The sequence below is a fragment of the Toxotes jaculatrix genome, chromosome 15 (assembly GCF_017976425.1).
Source record: "Toxotes jaculatrix isolate fToxJac2 chromosome 15, fToxJac2.pri, whole genome shotgun sequence".
NCBI lineage: Eukaryota > Metazoa > Chordata > Actinopteri > Toxotidae > Toxotes > Toxotes jaculatrix.
Genome location: NC_054408.1, coordinates 14,207,000 through 14,234,127, shown reverse-complemented (window position 1 = coordinate 14,234,127; position 27,128 = coordinate 14,207,000). Strand labels below are relative to the sequence as shown.

Genomic DNA, 27,128 nt, shown 5'->3' with positions numbered 1-27,128 from the left:
CCCACTGAAGAAAATCCATATTACCCCAATGTAAGCTCAGCAGTGTACCAAATACAGTATGTTAGGGAAAAGCACTGCCAGGGTCAAAACACACTTAGAAGATTGGTACTGTCCCGTTTTACTCTTAGATCTTGTCAAACTAATATTAAAACAAATATTAAAAAGGTGAAAACACGCAACATAGTCTAGAGGTCAAAATTGCACAAATGAGCCATATTTTTAGCCGACAAATGAGCTGCCACTGGACTTGCACTAAACGCTGGAGGGCGTTTGACCTACATTTTATTACGTTATTTCAGGAGCGCAGAAACACCAAGAATAACATGATCACAGCTTTACACGGGTCCACCCCGTTTTGGTTAGTAGGTAAATGATCATTTCCAGCGGGCAATCGACCTTGTACATCCGTGTGAAGCTCGATGAAACAACAGCGGAACACTTCTCACTGTAAACATAACCCTCGGTTTCTCTCCGGAGCCATAATAGAGTGACACGCAGTCTTTGGAAGAGGGAAAAAAAAGAAGATGGCAGGATCTAGAGTAAGTTACATTTTCTTATATTTCTTAAATAAATCGATTAACTTATTACTATAAACAGCATTGCTAGGTAAAGTCCGTGTGTTTAAAAGGTGGTTTTCAGCTCCATTGAATTTCAGAGCGAGCAAGCGACATGTTGAGACATGTTGAAACTGGCAGACGCTGTCACGCTCCGTGGCGAATGCAAGGAAACTTAGTGTGTATCAGTTTTAACAACGTGAGAACAAATGCGCCTTATATTAGTGCCCGTGAAAAATTAAAAAGCGTTCTTGTCTTTGTCACCTCTGATGTGTTGAACCAAACAAGTCTCCTTGGACTTAAAACCTGATCTATATTAATGTTGTTTGCTTTGTGTAGTCAGCACTGGTGCTGTGCATGGATGTGGGGTTCTCCATGTCAAACTCTGCCCCGGGTGAAGAGCCTCCCTTTGAACTCGCCAAAAAAGTCATCCAGAAGTTTGTCCAGCGTCAGGTGCATTTACACATTTATTAAACAAGGAAAAAAAACAGAAAACTTCTATCATGAGTGGTCTCAGGCATGTTTTATACACACTGGACGTGTCTTTTGTACTCTGACAGGTTTTTGCTGAGACTAAGGATGAACTGGCTTTAGTTCTATTCGGCACAGATTCCACCAAAAACCCTCTAGAGCGGGACGGCCAGTACCAGAACATCACCATCCACCGCCACCTCATGATGCCTGATTTTGAGCTTTTGGAGGAAATTGAGAATCAGATCCATCCAGAGAGTCAGCAAGCAGATTGTATCCTTTTGACCAATGTTTTTTTTTTCAGTTTATCAGTCAATTTTTAAGGTATATAGGTAATGAGTCTACATCTAATGGTACTTTTCATGTTGCAGTGGAAAGTTTAGTAAATATGCAGGAACATTGGTATGAGGGTACAAATAATTTCCATTCTTTAGTGGTGTTTTGAGATGGTATTCTGATATTGTCAGAACAGACATTCTCTGTTGTTGTTTTTTTCCAGAAAATGTATTACACCTGGATTAGTATTAATATTGTGATATAAATTCACATGTATTATGATAGACAACTTTATAGATATTGTTCACTTAATTTTGTGATACATCATTTCCAAGGCTTTCCTTTCACACTCATTTGTAACAATACAGAAAGCTCCTCAGTAAACCTTTTCACTGCAGACACTTTGTACTCATCATAGCAGGAAAAGCACAGATAAAATTAATAACATCACAGATTGCTCTGCTCCATTTAAGTGCCACATTGAGCTGCACTTATCCAAATTGTCCTGAGTAGAGGTTTGAATAGGCAAAATAATTGAAATCACCCATGTGCGTAGAGCAAGAATGAGTGTGGGATTTAATCTCTTCCAATTTTTTTTTTTTTTTTTTTACAACAAAAACAACATGAGAATGGAAATGTATTCATATCATCTGTGGTAAATATTTTAAATCAAAGCCCACTTTTCTAGCTATCCTACAGCCTTCCTCAGCAAATAGAACTTGCACAAGAGTCAATATTGTACGTGACTTAAGTACAGGACTTTTGTTACGTCAATCAAAAGCTCCAAGCATAGATTAGAAAGTGGACTTTGCTTTTAGAATATTTACCACCACAAACAACAAGAAATCTGTGGGTGCATTTGGGACATCCTCTTTTAATTCCCAGTATTAATGCATACTGCAAATTTCTTTATTTCTTTACTTTACGTTACTTCTTTTGTTTTTGTGGATCACACAGAATCTCATGTCCCCAGATGATATGTGAGAGAATGTTAGCTCCTTAACTCCTGGTCAACAGGGCTGGATGCTCTTGTTGTCTGCATGGATCTCCTTAAGAGAGAAACTGAGTAAGAAGCTGCCTGTATCTCATCACTAACTTCATTGTGCTGAATGAATTACTAGTTGTTTAGCAGAGTGACTGAGATTGTGTTTGGAATTTCTTTTCAGTGGGAAGAAGTACGATCGCCTCAACATTGTCCTCCTGACTGACCTTAGCACCCAGGCTAGTTCAGACCACCTGGATGTTATTACTGAAAACCTGGAAAAAGCTGGCATCACCTTGCAGTTCTTGTAAGCTTCAAATATATTAAAAATGTGTAATTGCAAAACTAATATTTATTGCTAAATGTGATACAGCAACAAAATCAGCCTATTTGAGGGAGACATTCATTTTGCTAATAGTTGATATTTTGACAATTATCAATTCATCTTTTGTTTTAAAATGGTGTACTATAGACATTATCCCGTTTTATTTGGCTCATATTCTAACAGGCACCTTTGTCTTGATTGAACACTTACTGTGCACTTATCAAAAGTCACTGTAGATAAAACATGTTCTTATCAAAGTTTTTTTTATGTTAAACTGATTTGGTTTTATGATTCCTTATGCTGTCTGTTTTCTTTACTCTGGCTTTATTTATGAATGTTTGCATTTCCAGTTTGCCTTTCCCTGCGGAGGATGATGAGAAGGGTGGAGGGGATGGGGACAGAGGAGGCCCTGATCACCCGGGCTCGGGCAAAGGTCTGTCCAGGGAGCAGAAGGAAGGCCTGGACATGGTGAAACACATCATGCTAACTCTGGATGAAGAGGACGGCCTGGATGAAGTTTATACATTCAGGTTAAACTTCTCATGCTAAACACTGGATGATTATTTTCATGTCTTCAGCTTTTCCTCTCGTTTGTCTCTAAATCACAGTTCTTTCTGCACTGAAAAGTAGTTAATGATCTTATTGGATGATGTCATGTGACTTTGCTTTCTGTGTGCTTCACTCCTGCTGTAGGAAGGCAATCGAGCAGCTGCACATGTTCAAGCGTATCGAGAAGAGACCCACGGCTTGGCCCTGTCAGCTGACGATTGGCAGCTCCCTGTCCATTCGTATTGTTGGGTACAAAGCTGTGAGTTGACTGTGAAGTGCACTGGATGAATACACACCAAATGCTAATTACATAGCTTTATTCAATGTCTCAGTCCACATTAACTGGTGAGCAAGTGCTGAGTTCTGTCATGTCTGAATAATGGACTGCATATCCACATGCACTCAAGACACTGTAGTTGTTCTGCCTTTGGGGCACATTTTGTTCGTTTAGAGTAGAGACTGTTATTTTGAAATGCATACCTTTATTTTGACGTTTCTTGGACGCGGAAGTAGACGGATGCAAGCAGAACGTAATGTTAAAAAAGTGAATTCAAGTTGGCAATGAGGGACCGTGGACGTTCTCATATAATTAAAAGGAACTTCATATAACTCCTTGCAGAAGCAACGTCTGTATGTATGCATTTATACAGTTATTTAATGCCAACATGTTCAAGAAACAAACCGAGTTTGGAGAGCTGAATAAGAAATGGTTATCGCTACGTGGCTAAAGCTAAACTACTCTTGGCAGGCTGTCGGGAGCAGTTTGTTGATTGTTGACGTTGACTTATGTTGAAACGAGGATTAATTAATTAGTTGTGACTTTATGATTTTCTGAATAGAGTTTAAGTTTACTGAAAGTACAAATATCTAATTGTAGATGTATTTTCTTGTTATTTTTAGTTTCACTCTGTATTCAAAGCGGTGCCAACGATGTGTAATAAACCCGCAACCTGCCATCATTAAATCAGAGTTTAGCTCACTGTCTAGTTGAAATTTCAACATTTCAACGAGGACAGTACAGTGAAAAGACGGAACAACCTGGAGTTCTACAACTGATAAGAAATGGAACAAGCAAAGTCAGACAATGCATCAGTGCAAAGAGCTTTCTCTCTTCCACGTCCAGCGCAGCGGCTAAAGCACGAGCCAAAGCAGAGGCAGCAAAAGCATGGGCCTCTTATGCTGAGAAGGAAGCAATGCTTAAAGTACAAAGTGCTGCAAAAGAAGCAGAGCGAAGGTTAGGCAAAGCTAAGTTAGAAGCTGAGCTGAGTGCCCTGGCATTCCAGAGAGAAGCAGCAGCAGCCATCGCACAAGCTAGAGCATTGGAAGCAGCTGAGGAACTGGAATCAATAAAGCTGGAACCCTCTGCTCAGGAAATGTTACAAAAGAAAATTGCAGTAAGGACTCAAGAATATGTTCAATCACAGGCGGAGCTTCAGTCACAGAGATGTCAGGCAGCCACATGCACCACAGTACCTAGTTCAGCATTGCCAGAAGAGAGTTTTGTCACGTGGCACGCCCTGTCACAAGAGGAGCACATCAATGACAAAGGCAATGTTCAAGTTTATTCTGGTGAGGAGGGATTTCAGACTGAGACTAAGCCAACTCGTCACTGCTATGGCCCTTCACTAAATGCAGCAGCACCAGCTCACTTTCCTCAAAGTATTGCGATTCCCAGCAGTGTAGCACCTGAAACAGAACATTTGGCTCGATACCTGGCACGACGTGACTTGGTGAGTACAAGTCTCTACCAATTTGATGACAGACCCGAAAGTTATAGAGCATGGTACTCATCTTTCAATAATGCCACTGCAGACATAGGACTCACTACTGAAACATTGGATCTGCTGATTAAGTGGCTCGGGCCAGAGTCTGTCAAACATGTTAAAAGAATTCGTTCTGTGCATGCTGGAAACCCAACTCTAGCTTTGCAAAAGGCCTGGACACGCCTCCAGGAAGGCTATGCTGCACCTGAAGTGGCAGAGAAATCCCTGTTTAAAAGACTGGATGAATTCCCAAAAATGTCTGCCAGAGACTACCGGAAACTGAGGGACTTAGGTGATCTTCTCATGGAGCTCCATGGAGCTAAAGAAGAAGGTTATTTGACAGGATTGAGGTACCTAGACACTGCCAGGGGTTTAGCACCCATAATAGAAAAACTTCCCTATGCTCTCCAAGAGAAATGGCTCTCAGTCGGGTCAAAGTTCAAGGAAGAAAATGATGGATGTTTTCCTCCGTTTGACTTCTTTACCAGTTTCATCTGCCAGGAAGCACGTAGGAGAAGTGACCCAAGTTTTATTTTCTCACGTACTACTGAGAGACCACACGAGGCACCCTCATGGAATTATGGGAACAAGATATCAGTTCACAAGACTGAAATTTCTACAGATCATCTAATTGATCATCTGCAAACCCGCCTGAAAAGAAATTTGACGCACCAGAGAAAAATTGTCCCATCCACAACAAATCACACCCATTAAGGAAATGCAGAGCATTCAGAGCAAAGGCAATCGAGGAAAGGAGAATGGGATCTGTTTCAAATGCACCCTGCGGTGAGCTCACAATGTACCCAAGTGTGTGGACAAGGGCAAACAGGGAGATCCTGTTCAAAGATCTGTCTGGTTTGAGTGTATTATCAAGGTCAACAAGATAAAGCAGCCAACATGTATGTGATTCTGGATGATAAAAGTAATCGCTGGCGCGTTCAGACTTTTTTGAGCTGTTCAACATAAAAAGCCAGCTATTTCCCTACAAACTTAAGACTTGTGCTGGGCCAATTGACACATCTGGCTGCAAAGCGGAAGGGTTCCAGATTGAATCTCTTGACGGAAAAATTGTCCTCTCACTTCCACCGCTAATTGAGTGTGATGAAATACTTAACGACCGCTCTGAAATCCCTACCCCTGATGCAGCCCGCAATCACCCTCATTTGAGAAAAATATCAGAGCACATCCCGGAACTTGACTCCAACGCAGAAATCCTCATCTTGCTGGGGAGAGACATTTTGAGGGTACACAAGGTCCGTCAGAGACCTTGTGTTGGATAACGGCCGTCCTTCTATCTGCTCACCCTGCGACAGTTCCATTAAACTGGTCGAGAATCCATGTCAAGGCAAGGAGCAAAGGAGTAAATCCTGCAAAGCATCACTAGAGATCCTAGGGCAGAATGTCTTCAATGAAACAAGTTCGGACAACAAACCTGGCCCATCTGTAGAGGATGCAATCTTCTTGATGGACAGAGAAGCATTTAAAGGGGAATCAAATAACTGGGTAGCACCCCTCCCTTTCAGACCTCAGCGTCAACTGCTGTCCAATAACCGTGAGTACGTGCTGTCTCGCCTAAACCCACTGCAAAAGACATTACAAAGAAAACCAAAAATGAGAGATCAATATCTTGAGTTCATGAACAAATTTTTTCAGAACAAGCATGCAGAGGAGGCCCCACTATTGGAAGAAAAGGAAGAGTGCTGGTATCTGCCGACCTTTGGAGTCTTTCACCCACAGAAACCAGAAAACATATGTGTGGTCTTTGACTCCAGCGCTAAGCACCAAGAGATGTCTCTAAATGACGTGCTGCTGAAAGGCCCTGACCTCAATAACTCACTTGTAGGAGTTTTGATCCGCTTCCAGAAGGAGCAGGTTGCAGTCCTCGCTGATATACAGCAGATGTTCCACTGCTTTCTCGTTCGCAAAGACCACAGAAATTACCTGAGATTCTTCTGGTACAGAGACAATGACATGTCCAAAGGCGTCACTGAGTAGGATGAGGGTCCATGTTTTGGCAACAGCCCATCCCCATCCGTAGCCATCTATGGACTCAGGAGAGCAATTCAGGAGGGCGCATGCAAATACGGAGCAGACACAGTCCATTTCGTCGAACGTCATTTTTATGTTGACGATGGCCTCATTAGTGTGTCCGCTGATACTGAAGCAATTAGTCTCCTGCAGAGGACCCAAGCCTCCCTCAGTGAATCTAACTTAAGGCTAGACACGTTTGCATCAAATAGCGAGGTTGTCCTGCAAGCATTGAATGATTGAAGGATTGAAGGGAAAAATCTACTGAGAGAGTTCAGCATGGCTGAGAGGGACTGGGATGCTCAACTTCCAGAAGGGAGGTTCAAAGAATGGGAAGCGTGGACAGAGTCCCTGCATGATTTGAACAAGCTGCACATTCCCCATGCATACGTACCAACATCGCTCACCAAAGCTGAACATAGAGAGCTATGTGTGTTTTCTGACGCATCCACAAAAGCCATCGGAGTTGTGGCGTATCTCAGGATCATTCAAGCTGAAGGACAAGTGGATGTAGGATTCATTCTAGGGAAAGCTAAATTAGCTCCACTCTCTCAACCCACCATCCCACATTTGGAGTTGTGCGCCGCAGTACTGGCTGTAGAGGTTGCTGATCTCATCCAAGATGAACTTGACTTAAAACTGGATTCAGTTAAGTTCTACTGCGACAGCAAGGTTGTGCTCGGATATATTCACAATCAGACCAAACGTTTCCACATCTATGTTTACAATCGAGTTCGTCGCATTCATCAATCAACAAGACCAAACCAGTGGTTCTACGTCAACTCAGAGGACAACCCACGCATCAAGGTCAGTTCCCGCATCCCAACTGGCACAGACAACATGGTTCACTGGGCCAGCCTTTCTGCACAAACCAAGTCTTTGTCATGAGAACGCAAAACAGACATATGAACTTGTGAACCCAGACACAGATTCTGAGATACGTTCTGAAATAAGCAGTTATCAGACACAGACTCACAAACAGGGTCTCAATGCCACACGGTTCCAACGCTTTTCTTCCATGCACTCACTCACCAGGGCGGTTGCAACACTCATCCACATTGTCAGAACTTACAAACAAAACAGGTCAGGCAGATGCAAAGGGTGGCATCATTGTGGGTTCCCACGAACTCCTGATGAGTTGTCTCAGGCTAGACTGGTTATTACCAAAGCTGCCCAGGAAGAGTTTTTCTACAAGAACATTGCTGCTCTCACACGCACGGGGCACTGAACCCTGTTTTAAAAGAAGATTTGATCTGTGTGGGTGGCAGATTAAGACATGCAGAGCTGAGCATGGCCGAAAAGAGCCCTATCATCTTGCCAAAGGACAGTCACGTTTCCCTGCTTCTAATGAGACAATATCATGAGCAAGTGAAACATCAGGGCCGCCACTTTACTGAAGGGGCCCTCAGAGCAGCAGGCTATTGGATCATAGGCGGCAAGTGGCTCATCACCTCAGTTTTGCACAAGTGTGTAGTATGTCGACAGTTGCGTCGCAAAGTAGAAGGACAGCTCATGGCTGACTTGCCACCAGAGCGTGTACACATATCCCCACCCTTCACCTATGTTGGGGTAGATGTGTTTGGACCCTGGCTAGTTGTCTCCAGACGCACAAGGGGTGGCCAGGCCCTATGCTTTTCTGTTGCATGAGTTCACAAGCAGTGCACATCAAGATCATTGCCTCTTTGGATACTTCCAGCTGCATCAATGCACTCTGGCGGTTTTTCGCATTACGTGGACCTGTCAAACAGATACAATCAGACTGCGGGACGAACTTTGTTGCAGCAGCAAAGGAGCCGGGATTGAGTCACAAGGAACCGGACACCACAGTGCATACGTTTTTGAGTGATCAGAACTGTCTGTGGGTGTTCAATACACCACATGCATCCATCCCACATGGGGGGGGGGGGGGGTCATGGGAACGGCTGATAGGATTGTCAAGACGCATCCTCGACGCCAGATAACATTCAGCTTACTCATGACGTCTTATGCACTCTAATGATGGAGGTGGCTGCTATCATTAATGCTAGGCCTCCGGTCCCAGTCTCCAACGACCCAGAGTCACCTTTCATATTGTCTCCTGCTATGATTCTCACTCAGAAAGTGGGAGTTCCCCCACCGCAAGGAGAATTCACAAACAAGGATCTCTACAGTAAACAATGGAAACAGGTACAGAGGACTGAAACAAAAAGAGATGTGAAAGAAGGGGACATCGTCCCCTTCTTTCTAAAGGACTGTCAGGCTGCACGGAACAATTGGCCTATGGCAAGGATAACTGCTGTCTTTCCAGGAAGAGATGGCAGAGTCAGGGAAGTTGAGCTTAAGATAGGTCCAGGTTCCTCAAAGGTTTTCTGCAGACCCATCTCAGAAGTAGTCCTTCTTTTGCCAGTGAATTAACAAGCAAGGTTTGGTGATGGTTTAATGGTGACCTAATAAGGTCAGGTGGGGAGTGTTCTGCCTTTGGGGCACATTTTGTTCGTTTAGAGTAGAGACTGTTATTTTGAAATGCATACCTTTATTTTGACGTTTCTTGGACGCGGAAGTAGACGGACGCGAGCAGAACGTAATGTTAAAAAAGTGAATTCAAGTTGGCAATGAGGGACTGCGGACGTTCTCATATAATTAAAAGGAACTTCATATATATAGTAGTTTTTAAGTCTAATTGTTTGTTTTTTCAGTTCATCAATTAGTGACAACTCCTCTGCATCACTACAAACTGTGCTGGATTGTGCTGCGCTGGAAGCCAGATGTTTTTCTTTTCCACAAATACTACCCATCATGTCCAACAGGTGACTGAGGAGAAGCTGACGAAGATGTGGATTACAGTCGACGCTCAAACCAACCTGAAAGACGATGTGAAGAGAGAGACTGTCTACTGTCTGGATGATGACAATGAGACAGAGGTGCAAAAGGATGACACCATTCAGGGTGAGGAAGCTGTTTGAATGTTTGAGCGCTCGTGCTGTTCTTGTTCCTGTTATTCCTCGACACCCAGTGAAATCACACACCGAATTGATTCATCATTTAGGTTTGTTTCTTCTTTGTTCGCAGGTTTTCGTTATGGAAGTGACATTGTTCCCTTCTCCAAAGTGGATCAAGAGCAGATGAAATACAAGCACGATGGGAAGTGCTTTGCCGTTCTCGGCTTTACCAACCAGAGCATGGTATTATACTTTTTTTTATAACAGTGTGATTGAACGTGGCATCTAAAAAGCATTCAAGTAAAACAAGTCTAATGGAAACCTGACATTTTGCTTTTGAGCTGGTTACTTTATTTACTTATGGTCTCTTTCTGCAGGTACATCGTCATCAGTTTATGGGAAATCAGGTCATCAAGATGTTTGCTCCCAAGGATGATGAGGTGAGAACACAGAGAACCGGATACGCTGCTTGTGACTACACGTCGATACTGTCATGCTTGTTTGTAATTCTACGCTGTGTCTGAGCAGCACGCAGGAGTGGCACTGTCGGCCCTCATCCGGGCGCTGGATGAGCTCAAAATGGTGGCCATTGTGCGTTACGCTTATGGCCGAAGCAGCAACCCTCAAATAGGAGCAGCTTTCCCTTGTATCAAGCGGCACTATGAGGTGAGAATATAGACTCCTAAACATGCTGTTTTCAAGTTTATTCACTAAACCTGTGTCAAATGGCGCTGAAGTAACGGCCCATCTCCCACCCTCCATAGTGTCTGATGTACATCCAGCTGCCCTTCACCGAAGACCTCAGACAGTTTACATTTCCTTCCCTTGAAAACAACAAAAAGTTCACTCCGTCAGGTACTGTTTCTGCATGTCATGTTTATTCAAAGTAGGAACTCCTCTTGTTTCAAAAGTACTGACAGTATTACACTTGATGGAGGATTTAAAGAATTCACTAATGTATGGTACAAACTCTTGTTAATCCCCGACAGCTCTTTCTAAATATGAAGCACCTCATTTTCATATTAAACAGGCAGCAGATGCTCCGCAACACGGATCATCTTTTCATTGTTGGAACAATCCTCCACAGCGGCTGTTTAGACCTGCTGATGTACACGTGTCTCCTACAGGCACAGAAAGTAAAGAGCGCTGCAGTTTTAATGCTGCACTACCACCTTTGTTGCCTGTAGATGGCACTCATCGGCATGTCTACATGCAGCTGCTGTTTCTGTGCTAGTCTACATCTGGCACAGATTCCAAACTGCAGGGCTGATACTGGCTGGCACGGGTGGAAGAAGCTATTGAGATATTTAGCTTAAGTAAAATCCCACTGTGAAAAAAACATTCATGACAAGTAAAAGCCCTGCATTCAAAGTCTTACTTATGTAAAAGTATAGACACATTGACAGGAAAACACTATATAAGTAAAATGGCTCCATTCAGAGTTATATTTGCCGTATAAATGTATAGTATTGGAATAGCACTGGTTCACTGACTCATACATGTAAGTGGCATTTTATTGTGATCAAAGCAGAGCTGATTTTAACAGTTTTATATGCTGTGTAACAGTATACTAATATTTTATGAACTGATCGTGTTTTATACATAAAAGCTTGAATGGAAATGTAACTTGTAATTATAGCTTTTAGATAAATGTGGAGTAAAAAGTCCAATATTTCCCTCTGACATGAGGTGGAGTATGAATATAAATGACAATAAAATGCAAATACCAGTGAATTACAGTTGCTTCAGAATTGTACTTAATTACTGAACCACTACTGGTGGTTGACTGTGCTACAGTGAAAGTTAATACTTCCTGGGTTTTTTTGGTGGAATACATCACTGCCGTGTGATCTCTTTAGAAACCCAGCTGTCTGCTGTGGACTCTCTCATTGACACCATGATGCTGGTAGAGGAAGATGAGGATGGAGAACAAAAGGACATGTTCGAGGTCCACCACATTCCCAACCCTGCCTTCCAGAGGCACTTCCAGGTACTGCAGTACAGTTTGTATTTCAGACGTACAGCACTCCTGTTCTGAGCTGGGGCAGATGGCAAAACTCAAAACGGATGGAAAAAGCTTTCATCTGCCTGACAAGAGCTTTTCCAGCTAGCGTCAGTCAGCAGCCAACCAGAATTGCTTCTTTCTCATTCACTGTCCGCCTCACCTCCTTTACCCAACCTTTCTTTCAGTGTCTGCATCATCGAGCAGTTAACCCCGGGACCCCTCTTCCCTCCATAGAGCCGTGGCTGAAGGCTGCGCTTGAGCGCCCTGTGGTCATTAGCGAGCGTTGCCAAGCTCCACTAGAGGAGATAAAGAGGAGGTTTCCTCTCACAGAAGTGGAGAAGAAAAAGAAGCTGAAGACCAGTGCTCAGATTTTTGGCAAAGAGTATGTTTGATTCAGTATGATGGTAGATCTTTAAACATCACGGACAAGGCTGTTTGTCATTGTTATTTTAACATTCATTATGTGTGTGGCTGAAGCTTTGCTGATTTCAAAGATAATATTTTTTTAAACTATTTCCAGTAACCACACTGACCCCTATGTGATTTACAGCTCTGAGGAGCCGGAGGCCAAGAAAGCAAAAGGAGATGAAGAAGAGGAGGAGTATAACCTGGCTGACATTGCTGAAGGTTCTGTTACTTCGGTGAGAGTCGGGGGAGAGAGAACCACTGTCTATAAAAATCAGCTTTTTCAAATAAAGTATTTCACCACTTGTTTCAACAGGTATACTTTAAAATTTCCGTTTCACAATATTAAATTAAGGTGGGAAGCGTGGATCCAGCCCGAGACTTCCGCACTCTGATTAAGCGGAAGAGTCTTCCATTCGAAGAGGGTGAGGTCTAGTTTTTCATCCTTTTATTTTTTAATTTTTTTTTTCTGTCTGGTGATCTGTGCTGATAAACATTTTTTTCCAGTTGTGTCATAAACCGTCGTGACTCATGTTCAGCTCTTGTAATTTTGTTTATCTCTTGGTTGTGGTGACCCCTGTGTCCTTCCAAGCCTGTCAGCAACTAACTCACAGGATAGAGCAGTTGCTTAGCAACAAGAACACACACTACTACATGAAAAGCGTCACCTGTATCCAGGCTTTTAGAGAGCAGTCCGTTAAGGTAAATAAACATTCATTATCTTCCATTTGGGAAATGCACGATGATGTGGGGGTTTCTGTGTTAAGAGTCAGTTTGAAAATCAAGACTGCATGAAAACTGAGTCAACTTGAGATTACCATGAGCCTGTTTCATTTCTCACGACTTGAACCGAAGCCAGTTCTTGTGCGAGTCTGCCTTATGTGTCAGCATGTAGATGTGAGCTTTTAGGAGACTAAGATGGATTTTGAATGTTTCATCTCTTTCGTAATTCAGCTGGGAAATGCTGATCTGTACAATAGCTACCTCCAGTCCCTGAAAAGGAGCATTCCAAACAGAGGGCTAGAGGTCTTCTGGGACCTACTTGTTCAAGGTATGATAAGCCTCTTTATTTGGGGCTGCAGGATTTCTCTCAAATCATTCCTCCCTGGAGATGAGATGAATTTTTTGCATAGTTTCTTGAGTGCAAAATAAGTAAATAATACAAAAATGGGAACTGACTACTGATGCATAGAAATGTCCTGTGGCCTGAATCACAAGCCTGCTGAAAGAACTCAATGTTTGTGGACTTAATTATTGCTGCTTCATTTGACAGATGCCATAACTCTGATCAGCAAGGACGAGGTTGAAGGAAGCACCGTGTCCAAAAACGAAGCTAATCAGGTGACTTAAAGGAAAACGTCTGTTTCAAACAGTGTGAACTGTTGAATTATGAGCGACTGAATATTTTAAATTAAGGTGATCTTGAAACTGTCCACATTACTGACTGAAGACTACTTTGTCTTCAGTTTCTGGTTACTGAGGAGAAGAAAGAAGAGGTGGCTGCACCACCGGCTGAAGATACAGGAGATGTTGACGACTTGGTAAGTGTGTGAATGTTTTCTGTGACAGCCCCTTTTCAGGTTTTAAATATTTAACTCTTGTTCCCCAAACTCATGTTAAAGCCATTTCCTGTATACTTGCAGGATATGTCTAAGTGTGGGTCTGATTATGTACCACGCCTGTTGAGACCTCTGATATAAACTCTCTAGTCTTACTTTTTTCCCCCCCTCTCTTCCTGTGCAGCTGGACATGATGTAAGAAGGGAGGCAATGGGAGCGTCTGCAGTGGACATGCAGAGAAATAAGATCAATGCTATCATTCAACCCGACCAGACCAAACCAAATCAGCCGTCCATTGTTCTGCCTCCCATTTGGAGACCCCCTCTTGGTAACCAATGATACCGCATAACTGCATGTAATACTGCACAGAACAGGGTTCCACTTAAATTTTTTGGTTCCCCAAGTACTGTATAAGAAGACTACTGTTGTTCAAATTTACAAAAATTATGTTGAAGACTTTAGATGTCTTAATCTCAAAATGAATGTAAATTTTATAAATGTGCACTAAGAACCTTTGGGAGTTTACAGATGACAACACTTCAGCATCCAATAAATTCCGTGTTTATTGTCTTTGATCAGTAAGGCTTAATGGTTGAAGAATGCTCAACTTTGTACTATGTTTTCAAATTACTGAGCATGATTACAGTTGCGGTGACGACGTGAAAATTGTACAGTGCATAGTAGAATCATAGTAAATCAGTATCTCATGTTTAAAATGCCAGATTAACAGCAGTAGCACCAGTATGATATTCATGTCTCTTTAACATACCCAATGGATGAAACGGTCAAACAAACTGGACCGGGACACATCGGAAAAGTCTTTTACTTTAAAGATGGCGTCCTGGTCACCCATAGCCAGCTTCGTCAGGACTTCTTGGTCTACGTCACTTCCGGTTGCTATCACTGTGGAGACAACCTGTGCCCCACGCATCGCACTTACCGCCTCCTCCAGGTTTGTGGTGTCAGTGATGCCGTCGGTGATAAAAACAAACGAAATCTCTGCGTTGCGTCTTGTAAGGCGAGCATTTCCTTTACCCAAGATGACGTCGATGGTGTGGATGATGGCAGGCCCCACGCTCGAGGAAGAATCCAGATAAGGCAAGCGTGCCATGCTGTCAGCGATGATGGCAGGATCGTGCGTGAGTGTGAAGGCTATGGTGTGGTTGTTGTTGCCGAACTCTATTAGTGCTAAGCGGGCTCGCATACGATCAGTTCTGCTCCGGGCTAGCACCATTCTGTCTGCCACCTTCTGCACAAATTCACGGGCAATCCGGAAGTTCTCCGGACCAAGGCGCTCCGAGCCATCTAACAGAAACACCAAATCCACCGGCCGCTCGACACATGGAGCAACAGCAGGTTCTATAAGGAAAGGAAAAAATGACTCACTGCATTGCACTCCATTAAAACACTGATCATAGATTCTAGCAATGACTAACACCTACCACTTTTACAGGGAAGATGAGGGCACACAATTTCTGGCTCTGGAAGGGAAATCACATGGAGACAGGTTAGACAAATGGACACACCAGTAATGTAATCCTGCTGAGTGTACTGTTACAGGCTTACCCGGGCAGAGCACAGTCTCCATTGTTTCTATGAAGTCCTCAGCCACCAAGTCAATGTAATTCTTCATACCCGTGACACGTTCCTTCTTGCCGCACGCTATCGACACCAGGATCTCATCATCCTGTTCCTTTTTAAACATATCACCAACCCCGATGGTATTCACCACCACGTTGTCGTCGTCACAAAGGTACTTGAGCAGATCCTCATCATCGCGTGGGTCAAAACGGCCATCTGTGATCACCACCACTGAAACTTTGGCTTGGGCTCTCTTGCTGTCCCTGATGAGGGTATCATAGGCAAACTTGAGAGCCGATGGCGTGAAGGTGCCCCCAGCAATCCACTGTAGATTCTTCACTGCCGTTTTAAAGGCAGACATGGAGTTTATGTTTGCGTCGTCGAGACGAATGGCCTCAAAGGTCCCGTTGTGACTGAACTGCACAACTCCCACTCTTGTTCCTAGAAGAGGCAGACATGTGAGGCAGTGCATTTTCAAATTAGTGAGTTCAGTTTTATAGTATAAGTATAGTTTTATAGAATAAGACTGGCTACAAAAACCATTTTTGTCAACAAATTCCATGGCCAAAACCAGAGCTGCATTAGTCAAAATGTTCAGGTACAGATGAAGATTTCTGGGAACACCTCTGTATTTGTTTTCTGTTCACATTAGTTTGAATGTGAATTTACAGTGTTTACAGTACACTGAGTCTGTACTTTGTCATTACTGTACAGTCTATTAACAAAGAGAATGGGGCCAATACAGCAGCCTTTCCAAATATTTTTGGCCATAACTGTATATTTAGGGCTGGATTAAGTGATTTGGTCTTTGCAAATGTTTAATCTTTTAATGGCAACCTCTACTTCTTGTCACTTGAAAAAATGTCTGCTAAGGGAATTGAAGGGACATGTGTGCTGTGATTTTGCTTGAGCGTACCGGTTGGTGACGCTGGGTCGCTGGCCATAGAGCCCAGCCTGTTGATGGTGTTGATAACAAAGTTCTTTTCCAGGGTGAAGTTTGTAAGCCCAACACTCTCTGAGCTATCAATTACAAATACAATGTCCAGAGCTCCACAGCGCTTCTCACAGTCTGAGACAAAAGACACAAACAGGATTCGCCACGTTGAAAGATACGGATAGTAAAGATAAATCAATAGAGCTTTGATTCATTGAGTTAGCACTCATGCTGCATGTCTGTATGATGGATATTTGCTTACCACAACAACCACACGTTTCCCTGACATAAGTCATGACGTCACAGTCCTGCAGTGGCAGGTATTCAGGTTAAATGTAATACAATCAAGGAAATACAGATACTGTAATATTAACAAAACTGTAATATTTACTCACAGTTAGCCCAGGATCGCCCATTGGCCCTGGGTCCCCCTGTACACACACACACACACACACACACACACACACACACACACACACAAAGAGAGAGCATTGCAATTGGATCTCAAATTTGCATGAATGGTTGAATCATTACTTGAGTGTTTCTGCTGCTGCCTACATCAGTTCCAGGTTCCCCTCTGGGTCCTCTCTCTCCTGGCTCACCCAGCTGACCTGGTTCACCCTAAAAAGAAAACATTTTTCATTCAAGTTACTCATTTAAATAGCTTTTCCTTGCAAGTTATGTTTTTGAATTGATTTCTGCCTCTGGTTAACCCCAGTTACTGCATAAATCTAGCTTTTTTTCTTTTCTTTTCTTTTTTTTTACAACTTCAGCAGAACAAGGTAAACCATGTTCTTAATTTCTTCTATTGTGTGTTTTCTGAAATGCTTAAGAACTAAACACCCCATAGGCACTATGAATGAGCCAAAACATTTTCAATTGTGTAATCAAAAGGTGTGATGTGTTGATGATGGGTTACATATGCCATCAAGACATCACATGCCACCAGTCCACCTGTTGCACCAAAACTACATAAACTATATCTATTCTGTTTTTTTTTTTTGTTTTTTTTTTGTTTTTTTTTTAATCTGCTTCTACACGTTTGTTTGGTTGATTTATAAATCTTACAGCCTCTCCTGGTAGTCCTTTGTCTCCACGATCTCCTTTGGCGCCACATTCGCCTCTGCTGCCCCTAGGTCCTCTCCTGCCTGGATCACCTCTGTCTCCCTGGAGCAGAGTTACTTTAGACTCAAAAAAAAGACATTCAAAGCATGCAGGAATTTCACGAGGTAACCAGAAAACCATACAGTGGGTCCTCTTGGTCCAGGATAGCTGAATCCCTGTCTTCCTTTGTCTCCCTTCAGAAGAAAAAAAAAAGACAAACCCTGATCAACCCCTGCGATTTCTTTGCTAAATTTGATGATCAGAAAAGTTTAATACTTAGCACACCCTTGGTCCAGGGGGCCCAGAGTCTCCCCTTGGTCCAGCATCTCCTGGATTTCCCCTGGTGCCCTGCAACCACAGAAAATGACATTCAGTAACACACAAAACAGAAGCTCCAACAATGGGTAGTTTGTATAGATGATTACGATGTATTATGAACAACACACATTTGCTCCCAGGGGCCCTGGTTCTCCCGGCTGACCCCTCGGTCCTGGTAGTCCTTGGTCTCCCTGGAAGAGAGAGGGTAACAGAAAACATCCACTCACATTCACTTCAGCCCACATAGAATTACTAATACTATGTGAATTTGGCAATACATAATACTGGACACCTTTTTCACAGAACAGTTTCCTTGGAAAATGTGTTTTTAAGATAGCGGACTCAGCTCAGGATATTTTGGCAGGGTAATCAGTACATGAAGGCAGACCTCCAGTGTTGGAGGTCCAAGACGTTTTGCTCTTAGTTCTTAGGAAGCTGCTGAGTCATCCCTGAGTCATCCCTGTGCCACAATCCACCCACATTATGATCCCCTCACCTTTGCGCCCTTGAGTCCGTCTTCCCCGTATCGACCTCTGTCTCCCAGTGGCCCTCGTTCTCCCTTGAAAATAAATGAATGTGTCAATATAAACAGGAACTGGGAGGTGTTAATTCTATTTTTGAATAAGTTTCCTGAGAATCTGGTTAGGAAATGTCTTGTAGCAACACAGAGGCTAATTATTCTAAGCATGGAAGTGTTTATGGTCTTTCTCTGGAACAGTAACACTCCACAGAGAAATCCAAAACTCATGGGACTCATTTTGCACTGTTGAAATTTCTGGGAAGGTCAACAGAATCCGAGAGTTTCAAAATGAGTTGTTACTTAGCTTTCAGGTCATTAGTACCAGCCCTCTTTCCCCTCCAGTTCTTCACAGATTTTTTAGAACACTACAGTAAGTTGAGTCATATTTCAGACGGAATTCTGTAGTATTTTCTGCACGTTGGCCAGGGTGGGTTTTTACAGTTGAAACTACATGCAATGCATCAAACCTGCTTCAGAAACAAAACTAAAAATATAATAACGACAGTTTTTTTTTAAACCCAGAACTTACTTTCTCTCCTTTTGGCCCATCAGGTCCTGGTGCTCCCTTTGCCCCAGCGTTTCCCCTCCTTCCCTGTAAACATTTAAATAACTGATAAACTGAAATTCGCAAACAAGAAAATGTTTTATTTCATAAAATAAAGGTGTTTGAAATACCTCTTCCCCTTGTAGTCCAGGTAAGCCTCTGGGCCCCTGCAAGAGTTACAAGTTTTATTTCAGCTCTGTGACAACATCTTACAGTATAACACAGGTAATTATAATGAAAAAAAAAAATCTTCTGTACCGGACTTCCTTTTTCTCCTGGTGACCCTGGATTTCCAGGATTTCCTCTTTCACCCTACAGAAGAAAGATTGAGGCCACTGATTTAGTTTTTAAAGTTAAGTAAAGAAAACGTTCATTTTTGGATGATGTTTTCTTTTGTGTTTTAATTTGAAGCTTACCTGTGGTCCTCGTTCTCCCTCAGGACCAGGAGGACCCGGCCTCCCAGGGAGCCCAAGGTCACCCTAAACAACAAATAAAAATATGTTACTGAACAAATGAACTTGTGTACATTTAACATGTCAAAAGTCTACGGCCCCAATGACTGGAGAGACAACTTTGCAATTCTCATATCTTTGCCTTTTGTGGATATGAAAGTCAAAAATCGAAAGGATCTCTTCAAAAGAATCTCTTCAGAAACTGAATTTGAACCATAAGGTTGAATATACATTTCACAGCCAGTGAGGGTCGTATCAAAATATACTCTTTGTGATTTTCTTTCAGAAAGGCTTCACTGCACATGTGGGTGCAGGCCAAGAATTTGAAAGCTTAGAAAAAATTCTGGATGAGAAAAACTTTGATTGAAATGAAGAGGGTACCATTGTGGAACACTGTATCTCTAATACATCCACGGTTTATCCTCTGTGCAGTGGCCATTTAAAAACATCTCAGCCTCAGATTGTCACACTTGATTGATCTCATTCATCTTGGCTGTATTTGGCCACATTCATGTCACACCCGTCAGGCTGTGATCATGGACAGCTGAGTGCGAAAAAGCATTAATGTCAACCTCTCGTTTGTAATTCCAGGTTGGAGCTAAGGGATTATCTCTCCCACTCGCTGAAAAGAACTTCAGAGAGGTCAGCTAGTGAGTGAGTAAATGCCTTTTTCTTATAGTTTTAATCCAAATATGTATATGTTGTTTGCATGTAAAAAAACAAAAAAAACAAAAACAAAGCTACTAATCCAGTATGTGATGCCCCATGTGTGTCTTGTCTTTATGTGTGACACCCTTTGGGTATGTCTATTCCTCCTGCCTTGAGTGGCTCAACACACCTGGGCTCTGGTGGAGAGTCTATTTAAGCCACTGCAATTGATTGCTCATTCTCTCTCTCTGTCCACAGGCACACCACGTGTTTGGTTTGGTCTGGTCTGATTATATTGTTTTGCGTTAACCTTTTGCTTTTGTTTCGCATCATTCAACACACTCTTCACTCATGCACACTTTACACTACTGACTCCACTGATTTTCGACATCCCACAATGTAAATATTTAATATGATTATTTAATTTGGGTTCAATTTGGTTTTATTTGGTTTAATTTGGTTAAATAAAGTATTTATTTGAACATCTACATGGTGTTGTCTCTCTTTTTGTTGTGACCCTTTGAGCTAGGTCATGACAAATGGGGCCTTAGGAAGTGGACCTGGGGTGGTATGTTTTTTTTTTGTTTAGTTGGTTTTGGTCCAGCCACATGCTGGTTTTGGTTGTGCTTTGTATTTTGGGCAGTTTGTGTGGATATTTTGATCTGTTGGCTCTGTGTCATTGTGGGAGCTACACCATGTGCTTTCTGGCAGCCATATTTTGTGATTTGTGTTTTGTTGGTACTGATCAGGAAATTGGTGTCACCGTCTAGGTGCACTTTTAGACAGGGAATTCTCCAGCAGGCTGTGGGGCACTTTCTTTTAGGGATTGGGTCTGTTTGGTTTTTTTGGGGGGGTATAGTGTCTCGGGGGCACATCTGCTGCTGCAGGTGGGTCGCCAGTTCATGGCTGCTTTACCAGGCTGTCGGGCTGAGTCATTGCCTGCATGATTGTTGCCGGTAATGCAGTGCGTAAATACCCACCACAAGTATCACACGAAGCCTAGGGTTGAGATTTAGCCAGTTTGGGGTAGGCAGTGAGGGGAGATATTCCCTGTTGAGAGGCTGGTATTTGCCTCAATGCAGCTTGACGGTGATCACTGTATTTTCTGAATGAGTGTTGGTGGTAATGGCATCCTTGGCTGAGTTCTTTGAGTCACCGACATTAGTGTTTGTGAAGGGCTGTTAGAAGGAGCAGCTAGTGGAAATAGCTAATCGCTATGATGCCTCATGTGTGTCATCCTTTGGTTGTGTCTTGTCTTTGTGTGACACCCTCTGGGTGTCTATTCCTCCTGTCTGCAGGTGTCTTGAGTGGCTCAACACACACCTGGGCTCTGGTGGAGAGTCTATTTAAGCCACTGCAATTGATTGCTCATTCTCTCTCTTTCTCTGTCCACAGGCACACCATGTGTTTGGTTTGGTTTGGTCTGATTATGTTGTTTTGAGTTTGAAATCTTTCACACACATCCTTTTTTTATTTAAAGGATTTAAACTATTGTTCTACCATGTTCTTCTACACCTGCTGCCACATAGAAGTGTTAGCTAAAAGTTGGACTTTTTGTGCAGTACTATCTGAATGAGGCCTGTCATGTCTTGTTCACAACGTTCTGCTATCACTTGACTATCCAGCTCACACAGGTGTATGGTGTTCAGCTGATCTGACTTCTCAGGGAGGCGTGTGCTTCTGCAGCTCTCTCTGTATCTGAGGCATGCTGGATCAATGATTTTCACTGTTGCCGCACAACAACAAAGGCCCCTGGTTTGATGTAGCCTGATAATCAGAACTTTTTACTTTGTTATTCAGCCTGACATGGTGTTCCTGTTAGGTGTTCTGTGTTTGGTAGGGGTTTTATTTTACTGTAACTAATCACTAGTGAGAGATAAATTCAGAAAATCTGTATCATTTTTACAGTTGACGCAGATGCTGCATTAGTGGTTGCTATGAGCAGTTAACCTTTTCATGCCGATCAAAGAAATATTCTAATTTAAGAATTGTTGCTTCTTAAAGTCAAATTGCAGCAACTTGTGTAGCTGCAACATCCACGATTGTTGCCATTTTTCTAGCACTAACACATAGACATTATTTACCCATTTGCCTTAAAAGGTTTTGGTTGGTTCTTTTCCAATCACGAAAACACAAATTTGAGCACAACACTAGACTTTTTTGCATTGCTGAAAACACTGAGATGGGTGGCGATTCAGAGGTCTTGAACCAGGATCTCTCCTCAGAAAAACAGTTTTCCTGGCATAACACGTTGCTCAGCTGCTCTAGCAGCTGTTCTAATAACCAAGCTACATTACATTGGAAATGGATGATGAGAGTCTTCAGGACTCTCTGATATGCTTTTTTTCTGTTAAAACAAGCATTTGCCTTTTTCTAGTTGCAGTGCTATCTGGTCATGATTTGGATGCACTGTGAAAACTAAAGTTCTATAACTGTCCCCACTGAGTTTCATGGGAGTTCCTCCAATTACTGTAAATATTTTACTCTGAACCAAAGAGCTGGACGGACGGACAAAAAAACAACATAAGCAATGCGCCAACTCTAGAGCCCTAGCGGGGCAGATCAAGTTTGCTGAAGGTTTTATTTTCAATTGCTTCATCTATAGGGAGAGAAAGATCCAAGTTTTGATTTAATACAGACCTTTTCTCCTTTGTCACCAGGTGGCCCAGTGTCACCAATTTCTCCAGGGTAGCCGTCTGGTCCCTTTTCGAGACAAAAACAAAATTATTCAGGAAAGTAATCTTTACAGCTCGGTGGCTGATGGATTGTGAAATTAACCAGCCAAATGTTGTTTTTTTTCATTTAATAAATATGATTACATAAGAAGATTAGAACAGAATTTGACCTGTTAATGATCTTACCACAGATAAACCACAGATTCCACCACATTTAACATTTGTTCTTCATGACACTTCATGGCACCTTGGGAGTAACGTGAAAAATAAATTAGTGTAACTAGTGGACTCACCTTGTCACCTGGATCACCTTTGCAACCAGGGGCTCCAATTCGACCAATTTTACCCTGCAGATTTCACAGAGATAATCATATCATTTCAGTGTAGTGAGCACATAAGAGACATTGTACATTGTGTTATGTCATATGAAGACTCACTTTCTGGCCATCAGTTCCATTTCTGCCAAGTACTCCAGTCACTCCCTGAGTGTTTGGACATCAGCAAAGAAAATTAACTACAACTGACAGAGTTGGGTGTAGTATGATACGAAAAGAAAACACGAATAAAGCATAACATTAAAAACGTTATTTACCTTTGCTCCACTTGTTCCAATTTCACCCTGATGAGGTAAAGCAGACCCATTAACCCCAAATAAAACTTCCTTCACAGATGAACAGAAAAGCAGGAGTATAAAGATCCAGCTCTCACCTTTTCACCTTTCAGACCAATCTCTCCCTACGCAAAAGCACAGAAGGATGTGTTATTGAGATAAAAAAAAAAAAAAAAAACACCTCAGATAACTGTGTAGCACAAATAAAAGATCATCCTGAGCAAACCTTTGGACCAGGTCGTCCGATAGGACCTTCAATACCAGGATCACCCTGAAACATAGTAAATTATATTTAGAATTAAAATGGTGATACTATCTTTCTAAGTAGAATTTTAAGTGTAATAATGATTCATTGTTTATTAGATATTAATTTCCACCAACCTGTTTACCCCTTTGGCCTTTTGGCCCAACCTGACCTCTGTCTCCTTTTGCGCCCTACGAATAAGAAAAAATATTGCCATTTTAACAAAACAATATTTTGTACAAATTTGGAAATACACTGTACATACTTCATTTATATACTTTTGCTTTGATTTTGTTTTTCGTTACTCACTTTTTGACCTGGAGAACCTTTTGGTCCAGGGATCCCAGGAGTCTCAAAGCATTTATGTTCGTAACACTACAAGATCAAAAAGGGAAAAAGAAAACAATATTAAATGTGGTAATATGTGAAAACAAGGTAAACGAGAGAGAGTTGGTGCATCCTAAAAGCAGAAATGTATCCAAAACCTCTTTTTAAAACTAGTCTTGTTAATAGCATACGCATAATCTCGCTTACCTGTAAATACGCTTGATATTTCTGCAAAGAAAAGACAGCACTAAGTGAAGAGTACCTGAAAGTGATACTGTAATTAAATCTGAATCAAAACATAAGCATTCAATGCAAGAAGGGCAAAAGATTTTAGATCACCATGGCTTTTATGATACGATCGATGGATTCAGTCTTGATTTTCGGTCGCCCGTCAACAATGTCCACAGCTATGTAGTCATCACGATAAAGTTCAATGGGAGAGCTGGCTATCTCTCTCATCCCTAATTCATCAATGGATCTGGACGCTGCCACTGAGAAAATCTGGATCCCTTTCTCCCGGGCCCTCTCTGCCATGACCTTGATCCCCCCACATGGATTTCCTGTCACGTGGCCGTCGGTGATGACCACAGAGAAAAGGACGGCCTTTGTCCCTGCGTAGTGTTGGGTCATTTGGTGGGTCATGTTTTTCAGGGCGCAGTCGATGTAGGTGCCTTTGCCCAGGTATCTGATCCCACCAAGATTCCTGATGAAGTTCTCCCTGGTTGTGAACTGGCTGAAGACAATCTGGGTTTGGGAGAAATGCAAGCCTCCGATGGACCAGCTGATCTGGATCTGGCCCTTGTACTCCTCATCAGCCAGCCTCTGTGCAAAGATCTTGGTGAACTCCTTGATGTTTTCCACCAGGATACCAGGCGGGGACTCCTGTAAGGCGATGGTCTCTGACGTGTCGATGGTGAAAAACAGCTTGATGGGACAGTCGATAATCCTGGCTGCGGGGAAGAAGAGTGACTAAAGTGTAAATACCTTAACTGCACAGTTTGCTGCCTTTGAAACAAATTATAAACGTATTACATGTAGTAGGTGAAAGTACATTTGACTGTACTTATATACAAATTTGAGATACTTGTATTTTAAATGAGAATATTGTTTTCATGCCACTTTATATTTTCACTCCACTACATTTGAGAGGGAAATACTTTTTAGTCTGTTACAATTATATATCTTTGCATGCAAAACATATGAAGAGTTTATAAAATACTGTGCTTTGCTATAAATTAAACTATGCAACAGCTTATACAACTAGGGCTGAATTTTTTAGTTGATTAATCAATTGACAGGACATTTGCTAGCACTTGATCATTGTCATTTTTCAAGTAAGCCAAACCTCTCATGGTTCCAGCTTTTCAGTTGTGAAGGTTTTCTGCTTATCACTCTAATTATTATTATCATTTTCATAAATATTATAATGTATAATGTAACACTAACTAATGAGTACTTTCACTTTTGATACTTCCATTTTTTTTGCCAATACTTTTGTAATTTTCCTTAAGTAATATTTTGAATACCAGACTTTTACTTGTAATGGAGCATTTTTATAGTGTGGTAATCCTACTTTTAATTAGGTAAATGATCTGAATACTTTTACTACCACTTCTTCCACCGCTGACTAAAAAAAAAGAAAAAAAAAAAACGCTTCAATTTTTAAGAGGCAAACCCAAAAATAACATTCTAATCTTATTTTACTGAGCAGGAAAGTAATTAATGGAACTCACTCTCACAACCTTTAGGTCTTGGTGTGGGCTCAGGTGGCAATGGAAGTGGAGTTGGTTCTGGACTGTCACCTCGCCCAGGTATTGGCCTGGGTCCACGAGGGTCCAGACGCTGAGGGATTGCAGCTTGGAGCATGCACAAAAAAATGAACCCTGAAATCATCCCCATTTTCCTGCAACCCCTAAAAAATAAGACAGATAAAGGTGGACAGGACAGTTGTTGAAGGCTTATTCTTAACTACAGCGCTCCCTTTAAATGCAGGAAATAGCTGTCAAACAAGTGAGTCTTCACAGAAGGCGTCTCCACAGAGCTTAGGAATGTTTATCGTTGTTTTAAACAATGTCAGTGAATAACCACACTCTGGAAAAAGAGGGAAAAATCTAAATTGTAGCCGAAATTAAAATGTTGGTTGTTGCACCCCACCGAGTGAGGCTGAAATCCAGAGCAAGGGGGGGTCACCCAAACTATTTCATGTCAAGAACCCCAAAACACAAGGGTGACAGCAGAGGGTCTGGATGGGATTTTGTGTAAGGAAATTACCTCTGAGAAGAGTTGAAATGTTTTGATGTGAACTTTTAAGATGCTTCTACTGGGAATGCTGAAAATTCCCTTGATCCATTGTCAACAAACAACAAAACAAACAACATAAACTGAGGGTTTATGGAACCTCAATCCACAACAGGGTTCCCAAACTATTTCGTGTTAAGAACATAAAAAAAACATCAGGTAGACAGATGGATCATGTTTTGCTGACAGAACTCAAACCCGTTCTGTTCTTGACAAACCATTTTGAGGTATTTACATTTCATGTGATTTTGTAAAATCTGCTCTGAGATATTGTATTTTCTGCTCCATCACATTTATTTAACAGACAACAAGTACCAGTATTTTGCAGTTTTACATCCAAAATACCCAACAGTTTGTAAAGTAGCCAAAATACTTCCACCTCCACTTGCCACAACAGTAAAATACTGGTTTTATACAATGCATCAGTAATTGTTATCCAGTACTATATAATAATATAACTCTCTAAGCATGGCCATTCAGATGATGAGTACTTTTACCTTTGACGTTTTAAGTATATATGTTACTTCTAATAAAACTTTATTTGCACATTAACAGCCCAGCTTCCATTAGAGGTCCACAGTGAGCCCCACTGGCCTGGCCTTTATATCCGACACACTAGGTGCTCTGAATAATTTCCCTTTTTTCTCTTCATACCGCAGTACTGTTACTTTTCTTCCACAAACACACGTCAGCTTTAAAATAAAGAGAAGAGAGACAGACTAAAGATTTAATATTTGAATCCATCCATCTGTCGGTGCGCCGCAAATCACACTTCACCAAATCTTCATAAAAGTTAAAATAAAGTCAACTCACCGCGGCCACAGTACTGAGAATGAGGGAATCCAAGCTGCGACTTGAAACCTCAGGAAACTCAAGCAATTTCCACAGACTGTAAACTACAGATAATCATCTCAATCACAAGGGTCCCGTATCAGCGGGCTCAGTCAGGGTCAGCTCCTGGTCGAGGGGGCCGCCCGTTTTGTTCTCAGATGACGCACAGGAGAGGAGGAGGGTGGGGTGGAGTGGTGGGGGCAACTG

At 42.1% G+C, this 27,128-nt stretch overlaps 2 protein-coding genes across 3 annotated transcripts; one reads left to right on the top strand and one right to left on the bottom strand.

Annotated features, from left to right (window-relative positions):
• Positions 1-442: 442 nt before the first annotated feature.
• Positions 443-14,399, top strand: xrcc5 (X-ray repair complementing defective repair in Chinese hamster cells 5). The gene is made up of 21 exons (XM_041057020.1): positions 443-539; positions 894-1,007; positions 1,115-1,298; positions 2,319-2,367; positions 2,468-2,590; positions 2,959-3,138; positions 3,302-3,416; positions 9,735-9,873; positions 9,997-10,109; positions 10,244-10,306; positions 10,395-10,532; positions 10,631-10,721; positions 11,726-11,856; positions 12,057-12,253; positions 12,422-12,512; positions 12,632-12,701; positions 12,869-12,978; positions 13,231-13,327; positions 13,550-13,617; positions 13,743-13,817; positions 14,020-14,399. The coding sequence occupies exons 1-21, from the start codon at positions 525-527 to the stop codon at positions 14,032-14,034; spliced, it is 2,178 nt and encodes a 725-aa protein (XP_040912954.1). The 5' UTR covers positions 443-524; the 3' UTR covers positions 14,035-14,399.
• Positions 14,381-27,037, bottom strand: LOC121194260 (collagen alpha-2(VI) chain-like). Of its 2 annotated transcripts, none has more exons than XM_041057018.1 (28): positions 26,904-27,037; positions 25,526-25,704; positions 24,132-24,742; positions 24,000-24,020; positions 23,775-23,840; positions 23,603-23,656; positions 23,448-23,492; positions 23,320-23,346; positions 23,204-23,230; positions 23,049-23,093; positions 22,905-22,958; positions 22,577-22,639; positions 19,253-19,315; positions 19,095-19,148; positions 18,968-19,003; positions 18,822-18,884; positions 18,269-18,331; positions 17,901-17,963; positions 17,740-17,802; positions 17,598-17,648; positions 17,419-17,517; positions 16,909-16,971; positions 16,746-16,781; positions 16,613-16,658; positions 16,333-16,485; positions 15,402-15,857; positions 15,278-15,316; positions 14,381-15,194 (listed from the first exon to the last, which is right to left on the bottom strand). In XM_041057018.1, the coding sequence occupies exons 2-28, from the start codon at positions 25,689-25,691 to the stop codon at positions 14,596-14,598; spliced, it is 3,126 nt and encodes a 1,041-aa protein (XP_040912952.1). In that variant the 5' UTR covers positions 25,692-25,704; positions 26,904-27,037; the 3' UTR covers positions 14,381-14,595. The 2 variants fall into 2 exon arrangements, with proteins under 2 accessions (XP_040912952.1, XP_040912953.1); XM_041057019.1 differs by having other exon boundaries at positions 25,535-25,704.
• Positions 27,038-27,128: the final 91 nt, after the last annotated feature.